This window comes from Dipteris shenzhenensis, chromosome 4 (assembly GCF_047967505.1).
Source record: "Dipteris shenzhenensis isolate YYH24624 ecotype China chromosome 4, Dip_SZ_1.0, whole genome shotgun sequence".
Classification (NCBI taxonomy): domain Eukaryota; kingdom Viridiplantae; phylum Streptophyta; class Polypodiopsida; order Gleicheniales; family Dipteridaceae; genus Dipteris; species Dipteris shenzhenensis.
This window is the reverse complement of record NC_141599.1, coordinates 3618876-3631162: the sequence shown is the minus strand read 5'-3', so window position 1 is coordinate 3631162 and position 12287 is coordinate 3618876. Positions and strand designations below refer to the sequence as shown.

At 42.4% G+C, this 12287-nt stretch overlaps 1 protein-coding gene across 1 annotated transcript; it reads right to left on the bottom strand.

Annotated features, from left to right (window-relative positions):
- Nucleotides 1-6728: 6728 nt before the first annotated feature.
- Nucleotides 6729-11092, bottom strand: LOC147902339 (linoleate 13S-lipoxygenase 3-1, chloroplastic-like). Its single transcript, XM_087373259.1, has 8 exons — nucleotides 10698-11092; nucleotides 10060-10581; nucleotides 9576-9923; nucleotides 9385-9470; nucleotides 9183-9290; nucleotides 8762-9066; nucleotides 8363-8629; nucleotides 6729-8216 (listed from the first exon to the last, which is right to left on the bottom strand). The coding sequence occupies exons 1-8, from the start codon at nucleotides 11089-11091 to the stop codon at nucleotides 7463-7465; spliced, it is 2784 nt and encodes a 927-aa protein (XP_087229385.1). The 5' UTR covers nucleotide 11092; the 3' UTR covers nucleotides 6729-7462.
- Nucleotides 11093-12287: the final 1195 nt, after the last annotated feature.

Below are 12287 nucleotides of genomic sequence, written 5' to 3'. Positions count from 1 at the left end.
GTTGATCCAGCCATTTCTTCTAAATTAAGAGATGCAAAGGAGACTCCCATGAGTATTTCCAGCTGGTTCAAACACTGCAATTTTGAAGTAATTGATGTTTTGCTACTTCCATACCATAGCAGGTATGTGGGTGACTACTTCTTTTAAGATTCTTCTTTAATATTGGGAACTCTTGTAGCCTTTCATTTTCTTATGCTTTTTTCCTTATGTAGTGACCACTGGAGTTTTGTGTCTATTGACATCTAGCAGAAGCAATGCTTTCTATTCAACTCTCTAAAAAACACACACAGAGAGCTGAAATTGTAAGTGCTGTGTGTGCTTTTTGAACTTAAAACTTCATTATTTTGATACCATACTAACTAAATTATACATATTGCAGTTGTATTAGAAGGCTATTAGATGCATTGGATCACTGTCCTCCAAATGTCTCTCTTTTGGATTCAATAGAGCCAATAAGTCTAGAGGTAAAAAGTCTATTAAATGCTATGTCTTTGAACTTATTGAATAATTTTGTTTTGTGCTGATGCTCACAGTTTCTAACATTTTTTTCTAACTGTACAGACACCACAACAAAATGATTCAAGTAGCTGTGGATGGAGGGTGCTGATCAATGCAAAATATATACTTTCAAGCTACTTTGAGAAGGAACAGCCAGACCTGGTAAGGAAAAATACTTTTCATTTAGCTTGAAGATAATTCATAATGATACAAAGTGTTCTAAATTATCCTCTGCCATTGCAGATGAAAGAGGATAGCTTCAGCCCCAACTATGTACATAATTTTAGAGCTCATACAATTTGGAGGTTTTTGAGCTATGCCTCCCCCAAACCTATTGTACCAGCTACTGTGGAGCTGGGTGAAAGCTCTAAAGTACAAGAAGGTGTCATACACCTTGATCCCACGTATGAAGCACCTAACGCTGAGGACCAGAAGCCACAGGAGCAATCACAGAGTGCTGAGGAGGAGCAGACACAGGAGCAAAGACCTGCTACTGATGTTGAGGAGAAGGTGGAGAAGCAGCAAAGAGAGGCTTCTGGGGCAGTGGAGGAGACAGGATGGAGCACGGACAGGATGGAGCAGCAGAGAGAAGATCCTCCAGAAAATGTAGAGCAGCCTCTGGATGAAACTATACATAAATAGAAAATGGATGTCAGAAATATGTTCTACAGATTCAGCTAAACAGTTCTGTACAAAATCTTACTTGATTGAATACAAAACCTTTCTTTATGGAGTCTGTGTTATCTCAATTTTTAAATTTTCTATGTCTTTGCATTTAACTGAGCTCTCTCTTCTTCTGAGTAACTGCAAAAAGCAATATGAATTAGAGTGGTAAATTAAACTAATAGCAATGCTTAATGAGACTAGGATAAATCAGATGGTGTACCTTTCTGTTGTTGTAGATAAATAAAAAGTCGTTTGAGATAGAACCTTTAGTCTCAAACAGAATGTCACTGCGCAATTGAGCTAGGGAGCAACATTCTCTTAATGAGATATTGGCTAGCAACCTTAGGGAGCATGGGTCTTTTTCTTTTGCTAGGTTGCATGAGCACCCATGCTCCTTTCGAAACACTAAACCTTTCCCAAGTTCCTTCCGTTTTGACTGTACTTGAATTCTCTACCGACGAAATAGAAGAAGCAGGTCGACGGGGTAAGGATGTTTGGTATAATTCTGCCTTCGTAGCATTATCATCCACAGAGCGTCTTCCACAAGAACGGCCATGGTTTTGGTTCACCATGGAGATTTTCTGAATCTGTAACAATAGCAAAGTAATGTAACGAAGATAACAATTTGAAGTTTCAAGAAAGAGAAAGTGGGCAAACAGACAGTTGACGAGAAACATCTTACTCTACGCCAAACAGGATCAAGGGAGCAGTTTTGGAAAAGAAAGGCTGTTGCACAATGAGGCAATGGTATAGAATGGTAGACCTTTCGCACGAAAGGCGGCACAACATTTGAAAATTCAAAGGAAGGTGGAAGCGGGAAGGATCTTGTCAGATAAAATGTCAGTTTAGATTCTATCTTCTTGTCCAAAGATCTTCTGAGAATAAAAAACCAATCTCCACATTAATGTAGCACGCTTGTACTTACATAAAGTATTGTTTCTATTTTCTATTTTCTCTTATTTTCGTGAATTTTCAACGTTACGTTGGCCTTCTATTGATTGGTTGAGAGCTTATTTTTCCAAACCGTAAAAGGCCCCAAAATGAGCTCCCTTTTTTCCTAATGGGGCCTCTTTATGGCTATGTTGTATGGGTTCCCTCTAGATGTCGACAAAGGCCTGAGTATTTTTAAAGCAAAGTACTCTCGACTTGTTGGAGGGGCTATAATCTGAGTCCTGGCAATGTGCATGGTCTTCGGCCTCTCCATCGTATCCTCCTTTGGCTCCCTAAAAACTTTTAATGCAATAAGCTAGACTGGTGGAAAACGGAGTTGTACAAATTTTCTCTTGCTCAGACGAGGCTCTCAATAATGGCTAGATGTAATCTTTTGGCCTCTAAGGCTCTCAACGATCTTTTAGCTCATTGGATGTAATCTTTTGGTCTCTAAGGCTCTCAACAATTGCTGAGTTTTATTACATTTATGTAATCTCTTTTTGTTCAATTTAAGGCTCTCAGTATGCACTTTTGTTAACTTTTATATTTGAATGGTTATGGTCACTAGCTGTAATCTTTTGGCCTTTAAGGCTCTTAGCAATTGCTGAGTTTTTATAAATGTAAGACCCTCTCTTCAATTTTTGCTCACTATAAGTTGTTAATTTTTATATAACCTGTTATTGGATGTAGATGTACATTGTCATCTCTTTTGCTCAAAAAATGCAATTGATGAAATGGCCCTTGAGGGGTCCCCTCTAGGGGCAAGGGCCATTTTGACATGCATTATACAATATCTAGGATGCCACTAGATAGAAATGGCATGTCGATATGACCCCTGCCCCTAAAGGGGACCTCTCAAGGTCCATATCGTCGATTGCATTTTGCTTGGTTGCACAACCAAATACATTTTCCTTGGTACACAAATGGTAGAAATGCATGTCAATATACCCCTTGCCCCTAGAGGGGACCCCGCAAGGGCTATATCATCCATTGCATTTTGCTTGGTTGCACAATGGAATACATTTTCCTTGGTACACAAATATATAACTCTAAGAACTAGCATGGTGGCTGTCATAGATCTCCTTCTATTTACCAGTGCGCTGGTCATCATAGACCACCTCCTATAATATGTAAAAATAGATGACGGAGCTATAACTCCAAGAACTAGCAAGGTGGTCTCTCCAAGACAATCTTGAATTTTGGGTGATGAGAGGTTGTCAAGCTAGAGACTGCACTGAGGTGATGCTCAAAATAATAGATTGCGTCTCATTGTTATGCCCCAAACCAATGCGGTGGTCTCTCCAAGCCAACCTATGATTTGCATGGGCTGTAGGTAAAGATGCGGCAAAAGGTTGCACGATGACAAGTGGTCAGAGAGACTGCACTGAGGCGGTGTTCACAATGATAGATTGTGTCTAATTATTATGCCAAGAACCAACATGGTGGTCTCTCTAAGCCAACCTTCAATTTTAATGATCTGCATGGGTGTGGTGCCCAGTGACAGGTGGCAAAGCTGCAGCAAAAGGCTGCGCGATGATAAGTGGTCAAGCGGCTTAGGCCAGACTGTGTTGTGCGAAGCAGTGCAGAGATGCCCTGTGTCGAGCTATGCGGTGTTTATAATAAATAGATTCTATCTCATTATTATGCCAGTGTGCCTTCATGACGTCGGGAAAATTTCCAGTGAGAGCACGGGTCCACACAAAATTCAAATATTCACCCAGAAGCACATTGCGTTGCCACCCTAAAATGACCTTGAAAATAGTTTAGCCACTTAGGAGTCTACTTTTTCTTGCCATTATACTTGTATTGCACACACGAAACAGTGTGCATCGAAATCTAGAAATGTGATTAAATCCTATTCATGCACTTGGCCTGGAGCAAGATGTGACAGTGACACCAAAAATTTGATGATGTTATTTTGATAAAATCAACAAGATTTCATTTTGATACCTATAAAGGTGACTTAAAAATTCGTTACAAGCTTTTCATAAATGGGAAGAACAAATGTCAATATACAAAGTATACCATGGTAGAAGCTATATACAATGCTTGATAAACATTTTATCCCCTATGTCTTGGATTTTTGTGAGTATGTGTCCTTTATTCATAATTCGTATCTAGGTTTTAGAAATTCGTGTATAACAAGCCAAATACCATCAATGGCCCCCATGTATTAACTAGAAATTTGAACATTTTTTTTATTGGGTTCACTAAAACAGTAATACATATCAAAATTGGATATTTTTCTTATACAACAAGTGGTTGACCTTATGATTTATGTCAATATCTAATCTTTGGAACATAATTTTGCAATCATTTTCAAGAAAAAATTTCATAAAAGAATCTTGGGCTTATAATGGTTTGGGCCATTGAGATTGCAAAATCATAAGGGCCTCAAAAATTGCATCTAAGTCAAATCAACCAAAAAAAAAGTAACCACTCACTCATGCTTCCACTAGCTAGTTGTAATGGTATAACTTTTTTGGTAACTAGTTGTACCAATGTGAAAATATCATTGATAGACATGCAAAAAGCAATATCTTTTTTGGTAACTAGTTGTACCAATGTGAAAACATCATTGATAGACATGAAAAAAGTAACACTTTCTTTTTGGGTGTGACATACTAAATATGTGTGATAACATTATAGGTAATTTAAGCTTCAAATTTTGTGAAGAAGTCTACACATGATAAGAGTTTATCTTACGCTTGGAACTGTAAGCTTTAAAGGAGTGTAAACTATGAGATGTGGAAAATCGATGTGTTTTAAAGATATAAACAATGATATTTTGATTAGACTCCCCATGTAATTTAGCTTTCATGGAAAAGATGGATAATATTTATTTTAAAGAGGACCCATAATGATAGTATGATCTTTATGAGTAGAACATGTAAATCACTCAAGCAAAAGTGGCACACTAACATCTACTTCAAATGACAAGGCATGTTACATCTCAAAGTTCTCCATCTAAGGCATGTAACATCTCAAAACATAGTGTGAATTAAAGGAAAGCTTTAGACAAGTGGCCAAGTATGAACACCAAGTAGTCAAGATAGAAGAGATATAGATAGAATTATGACTTTTGGGCCTTGTAGTTGTATGACCGACATATGACATTTACCATCTTGTTGTTTTTGACATTTTCTTTCCAAATGCGAGTTGTAAGGATCGTTCACTAATGACATGTACACATGCCCATGGAAAACAAGAATAAGCCACACATTGGTTCATAAATTATTCTTAGACTTGTTCCAAGGGTGTGGTTGAAACTAAGAGATGCTTCATTTTGATTTGGGAGACATTAAGAATTGGGATTAGCTATTTTCTCACACATTTAAATAAGATGTCACTTACTTTATAAGCTTGATACTTTGTGCACATATTCTCATGTGACATGGCCTCTCTTCCTTTAGAATGATTGCCCATAAAAAAAGTTCCTTAAATTTTTTTTACTAGTTCAAATTGGCAAAAAATTTAGGAATTCTAAGCCAAGGGGTCCCACATAGTTCACTCATACATGCTACTGCGATGTGCATCTACAAAAGATAGATCACTCAAGGTATACAACACTTTTTGGAGATCCATCAAGAGGTGGATAGGCTTTTCTCAGTCCAAATTTGTATGATTGTTTTGTGTAGCATGTGGTTTAGAATGGCATTAACTGCTCTGATCTATCCGTGGAAGACAAAGATGTGATTCCAAGAATATTCCCAAGTTAGTGTATTAACCTTTTTTACCCAAAATTTAAGTTTTTAAACAAAAAGGACTCTATGCCATTGAATTCTCAAGAAATATAATCTTATTTGGTATACATGACTTTTATCCCTTAAGCTCCCCTAATTCCCAAAAGTGCATATTGTATGGCCCATATGCTACAAACATGCCTCACTATGAAGCATCCTTTAGTCATGTTTGACATATTAGCATTACTCCACTATATGATAGCCTTATTAGGGACTTGCTAAGGCTACCAAATAATGACATCATTTAATAAATGAAGTGGAGAGCATTCTAGGATTATTCAATTATAAGGGGTGTGCTTTTTAGGTTTTTAAAACCCAAAGCATGAGCTTTTGGCTCTTCTGTACCTAGTATAAAGTAAATGTGATAGCCCTCTCTCTCTCTCTCTCTCTCTCTCTCTCTCTCTCTCTCTCTCTCTCCCTCCCTCCCTCCCTTTTAGTTGGCTTGAGTCCAATCTAATTTTCTTGTATTCAAAAAAATTTGGCATTCATTTATAAGATAACTCTTGTTCATGTGATGCTCAAGCAAGGGGTGTGTATGTACGTAGTGAAATCTATTTTAAAATGGATTTCATAAGCGCTCTCTCTCTCTCTCTCTCTCTCCCCCCCTTGCATTCCTTGTTTACTACGGGAGATATGTAACTTGTCAAAGCTTTAGTAGATTGCTTTTTCTAAAAAGCAAAGATTGAGGCACACATGATGATATATGATATTAGGACACATGTGTATGGCTAGAAATTACAAGACTTTATGAAGCACTCCTCACTTCACACATAAAGGTAAATAAAGCTACACGCGGAAATCGAAAGAAGAAAAGGAGGGAGGAAATCTGCATTTTGATTGCTACTTTTGCAATGATGTGCAGGGGGGAACTTTACCCTGCAAAAGAATGTAAACAATCTGAACAATATAAACGTGTCGGCAACCTCAAAGGGCCACGACGTGTAATGCCGATGTATGTAACAGTGTCATGTAAACTGTACATTTGTAGCACAAGAATCAAGTACCGTGATTACTGGCACTCCTGGATGATGCAAAATTGCTGGGTTCACAACAAAAGTGGGTTGATTTGACTCGCAACTGCATCTATGATCTGAATCATCCGATGATCATCATCATCATAGAAAAATGCAGCAATTCCGATGCTTATTTGAAGCATCTTCACCTCTTCTTCTTGCCTCACGTCTTCTTCTTGCAGCTTCTGTGTTTTCCGATTTGAGCTGCTGCATTCTGTGCTGCTGGAAAGTCTCTCTCGGACCTAGGTTGTCTCCGGTTTTCCCATCCATGATCAGTAGGAAGTACGTGAGACGCCGCAGGCCTCGATGGATCTGGAGCCTGCTCGAGAGAAAGATTGGCCACCAAATTGCTGAGCCGTGGTAGATGATCGGTACGTGAGTGGCGGCAATTCCCTCGATCGGTCTGACCCCAACTGCCGTTGAAAGTTGAGATCATTACGTGAGCGATATGACCTCACTACTGTTGTTGAAACTTGAAAGTTGAAATTTGAAAAAGACACTCTCTCGTGGACCATTTCCGCACACCGCTGAGCTGTGCAGTTTCAGTTTCAACCGCAGCCGAACGACGTAGATGTCACTAGATGATGCTTTCTGCATATGCGGTCCTCATCTTCATATGGAGATACTGTTGGGGACACCTCGGCCCGTAAGCCCCGGTCCTGATGTGGGCATCAGAAGCTCATACGGGAGTACGCCAGCGCCATTTCTATTCTTGAGCTTTGGATCGTTGTTCCTCTGGCTGATAATCCTTTCTATTGCCTTCATGCTGCTTTGGAATCTGAGAGACCCTTCTATTGCCCTGGTGTCAGAAGTCCAATTTGTTTGAACCCGTTGCCCCAAATACTCTTCGTCTGGTGAATGCGATGAGAGTGTGTCTATAACGGCCATGGTGGTTGTCGCTTGCAGCTGATTAGGAATAGTAGACAGGAAGAACTTCTCCGGGTTTCTGAGGAAATCTTGGTAGTTGGCACTCCCTTCCTCCGGGATGAGGCGCCTGGTCATGCAGGGGCGGTTGGGCATATACCCACCATAGGCGTATTGCCCAAAATTCACGGCTGCGTGAAAGCCAGAGACTATCCAGATTATAGTGGTCAGGATTCCTTCGAGATCCTCCCTAGTCCTCAGGTCAGGCCACCATGGCTCGTTCCTTTTATCGCCGTGTCCTTCGTTCTTTATCTCCTCCCACCATCTTTGAATCTCGACGTCATTGCAGATTGACTGGGAATCCGAGTAATATAAGGAAACATACTCGGCAACCCAAGACTTTATGGAGTTCCAAATCAACATTCCATCAGCTGCATATGGATAATCATCGATAAGCAGCTTAAGCCCGTCGGGATGGCTTGCATCTTCGATGGCGATGCCCCTGTGACGTATCAAAATACGATGTCAGATCATCCGCACCTTAAGGTTGTCAATATGCTGTGGAATAACTCGTAAAATTAATGAGGGACAACATTGTCGCGTAAGAGCGTAAATTCCGGAAGACGAGAAATGAGATTCACATTTCACCTGTTGATCAAGTCAGCGGGTAGGCCTTCCTTATCGAACCTCCACATTGATCCATAGGCAGCTGAGCTTATTTCCAAGGAATAGGGGCCCGGCGTGAAACAGTTTTCAATAACTCCGTCCGCATTGATGAGAAGCTGGCGAGCAGAAGCGTTGATTTCTAGTGTGTATCGAAAATGTGGTTGCAGCAGTTTGAAAATGGGATGCATGGAGCTCAATTGACGGTGGCTTGCAATCACGTAAGGCTCTACTGCCGCATGACTTCGTAGCCTGTGGTGCATGCAATGCGTTAGCACAACGATCAAAGATTTGCTTGAATAGCAATAGATGCGTTGAAATTAGAAAATGAAGAAATTCCATAGCGGATATCGAGCCTCCAAACATTGACTATTAAGCACTTACCAATGATTGACCAACTGGTGGAATCCTGCGTCGTTGGAACTCACATGGGCCTTCGCAAGCTGCCATTTCCAGTAACCTGATGCATCTTGGGCTGGAGTGAAAACTCGCTGGCTGCCAGTTGTGCCGCGAGAAGGTGGTGGTAAGCTCAATTCAATCGCCACAGGCATCAGCGTGCCTGCATCGGTGCGGAAGAGGAGTGTGCGCGAGGCATACATTTTGCGCCCTTCTAATGCGTTCACCTTGTTGATGAAAGGCATGTAAGCGTCGTGGTAGTCGAGCATAAACAGTCTACCCTCGTCCATAGCCTGAATTCAGAACACTCACAACTAAGTATGGGAGAAATAAACAAGCATGCCTTCTTATATAAGATTACTATCACGAAAGAGATCGACACTGAAGGGCAAGGTCCTTTTTAAATCACCTTCTCAACAGAGAGACCTTCCAAACTTCCAACAAGATGTTCCTCTTTGATGGCAGATACAGCGGGACCGTACACCTCAGGATCCAAGTTACTTCTGGGAGGAAACTCCTGTAGTAACAAGAAATTTCTTATTAGCTCACGTTTGGATACGAGTGGCAATTATCGTACGTAGCACACTGCATTGAACTAGGCGATAGCAAACCTGTAGGCGCTCGATCTTCACTGGATTTGCTCCTGCGAGAACCTCCCGACCAAATTCATCATCTCGCAGCCATGCAAATCTGTCCCCTGCAATATAGGAAATGTTATCAGCGTTCCGATCGGACATCATCGCTAGGAGCACTAGAAGGGAGACGCTTATAAAGTGAGGCAGAGATTAGAACAAAGACTTACTGGAAACAATGTCGGGTTGCGCATATTGGAGAAGGCTCGAAACCTGATTTGCCGAGTCCTGCACCTGCTTCAGTATTTGAGCTATGGGTAAGTTTTTGAGAAAGTCATTGTCGAGGTCCAACTTCCTCAGCTTGATCCCGTCTTGGTACAGCCCATCTATATCGTGGAAGCATTGAAACGAATCGCCATGCACTTCTCTGAAGTTGTTGATCAGGGATGGCACCAGCTGGTGGATGACTCCTTTTAAAGAGTTGCCAATAAACGTTTCTTGCTTGATCTGCTCAAAGGCTTCGTCCCTAGGGACATAGTAGTTCGTTCCCAGTTCTAGGGGGCTCTCGGCAGTGGCATCTGTGCGAAGAAACAAGAGCTGGTAAGATTTTGGGTCAATATGATATTAAAGCATTCACAGCAGTCTTGTACTGCAGAATTACACAGAGATTCGGTATAGAGCGGGAGGGGAATGGGCGTCGAAGGGAATGTATACCTGTTTTTGTAGGTGTTCTGCCTGTACGGCAACGTCTGGGATATGGCAACTTGTCATTGCCACCAAACGTGGGTCTGGCAAACTGTTTGCTCTTGTCGGGATTACCGATATCGTTATAAGGAGCGTAATCGTAAACTTGGTCCCAAGGTTTACGAGCACCCTTGCCATTTCCGCGCAAGGAATTCATATCCTTCTGCCTCAAATCTCTTAACCCGGGTGGGGTTTGTGACGGCAAATAGACTTGATTGCTGAAAAAGACTCGTTCGTGTGGAGTTCTTAGCCGGGACTGCACCCAGGAGTAGCACGAGAAGTAAACGGTACCATTGGGCAAGCCATCGAGAGCAATCGTCTCGAGAAAGAATTCGTTTTGATGAGCATTGAGGATCGTGATCGCCCCCGGAAGGCCGAAATCTTTGCTAATCGTAAAATCGGCTGTGTACTGAACTTTGTCAGCAATGATATTTGCCTTTTCCGACCAGTTCTTCAAGGCGGCTGGCTTGCTCCGTTTCCCAACGCCAGTATCTGAATTGCAATATCACTATTAGATCCAATGGCGGTACTACCGATATCACAAGATAAACATGGCGATCAAAGGGTTCATGCTGCAGCAGGGAGGCAACAGGTTAAACGTGACTTACTTGGATCGACGTCGCCGCTCACAAGCTGGAGTATAACCTTTTGGCCAGCAGAGTCCGAGACCGAGTCAATCTGCTGGACGATCCTTTCGGCCACGCTAGGATTGCGGATGCGCCTAATGGTAACTTTGGCAGTGACTTTGTAGTGAGACGGCCCGTCTAAAGCGGGTCTCCGAGAGACGCTGGGGTTGGGCAAGACACGAGTAGACGATGCACCATGAGTAGTGGCAGTCACTGCAGTAATAAGTCTTGGCCGTGAATTGGTTGTTGCGGAGGACGGCAATGCCACGCGAGTAGAGTGATTGTTGTTGAGCGAAAAGAGACGTCGGCTAGCTAATGATCCCCAAAACGCATCGGATGAGGATTGCAGGCTCGACGTTTGTGTCGATTGCAACATGGCCCAGCCGGAAACTCTCCTGGAAACGTTCAAAGGTGGGATTAGTCCTGAGGATTATAAAACCGTATCCAGCACAGTGCACAATCCAGGGTTTCGATATGGAGCTGCACACAGAAAAGACGTCTGCTGGACGTGCGAAGCTGGCGAACTGGTATTCCTAAGAGTGCAGTGAGGTATAACGCGAAACGTTTGTGAGGAATTAGCAACCTCGGAAAGATCTCAAGTTCTCAATCCAGCACGCAGGGATCGCTTTTCAGGGGTCCCTACTGATGAATACAAGCACTAGTGATGCAAGTTTGAGCGCGGCAATACACAGGGTGTGTAGCAAATGGAAGCCTGTGGAGAGACGAGGATCTGAGAACTTACTTTTAAATAGCTGAGCGAAGCTGCAGCAAACGGGTGTGAGGAGGATATGAGCGGATCCAAAAGTGCGTTGGCAGAGATGATTGTGTCGGCTAGCTGCGTCTTTACAGGTCCGTCGATGCGTCTTTTACAGATCTAACGCGGATTTCTTAACAGCGAGCGAGTGAGGGTGGGTGAGAGGCGCTGTAGGAGTGGGGGGATGAGGATATAATGGAGGGAAGAGTGTGCGCTGGATGGTTATATAAGCCGTAAGCGGCTGAGGGCTGACTGGGCAGAGGGGATGGATTGTAAAGGTATAGTTTGAAGGTTTACGTGAAGGATACGGTGGAGGAGGAAAGTGGGGGGGAAGGAAGATTGGGGTTGAAAAACCTGATGAAGGGAAACTTGGAGGAAGAGGAAACGAAAGATGAAGCGGGGAAAGGTAGCTGCGGCTGGGGTGCCACATGTGGTTTGAGGTGTGAGCATTTGGTGTTTTATAAAGGCTTTGTAAAATTCCGCGGTTTTGCAGAATATCGAACGCGCAGGCGGCTGGGTGACCCGGCCGCCCCCATCCCCATTCGTCCACTTGTCTCCCTCAGGTTTTTTCGGCTTTTTTCCGCCTTTTGGCCCTTTTTATATATTCGCCAAAAAGCTTCTTTTTGGAAATTCACTCCCCTCGACGTTTTTTTCCACTACAGCTTTTGTACTTCTGTTTTTTTTTTTTGGCCAGCCTCTTGCTCTTTATTCCACTCCTTTTTTTAATCAGGTCAACCTTGACGCTTTTGCCTCGGTATCCTGCCCACTCATACATTATACGTTGATGATGCTTTATCCAACCTCAATAATATACTCTC

Coding starts and splice junctions, on each gene's coding strand:
- LOC147902339 (XM_087373259.1), bottom strand. CDS start 11,091: ATGTTGCAATCGACACAAACGTCGAGCCTGCAATCCTCATCCGATGCG. Junction 9,471..9,575: donor GCAACCCGACATTGTTTCCA/GTAAGTCTTTGT, acceptor CCTATATTGCAG/GGGACAGATTTGCATGGCTG. Junction 8,630..8,761: donor CACCAGTTGGTCAATCATTG/GTAAGTGCTTAA, acceptor CATGCACCACAG/GCTACGAAGTCATGCGGCAG.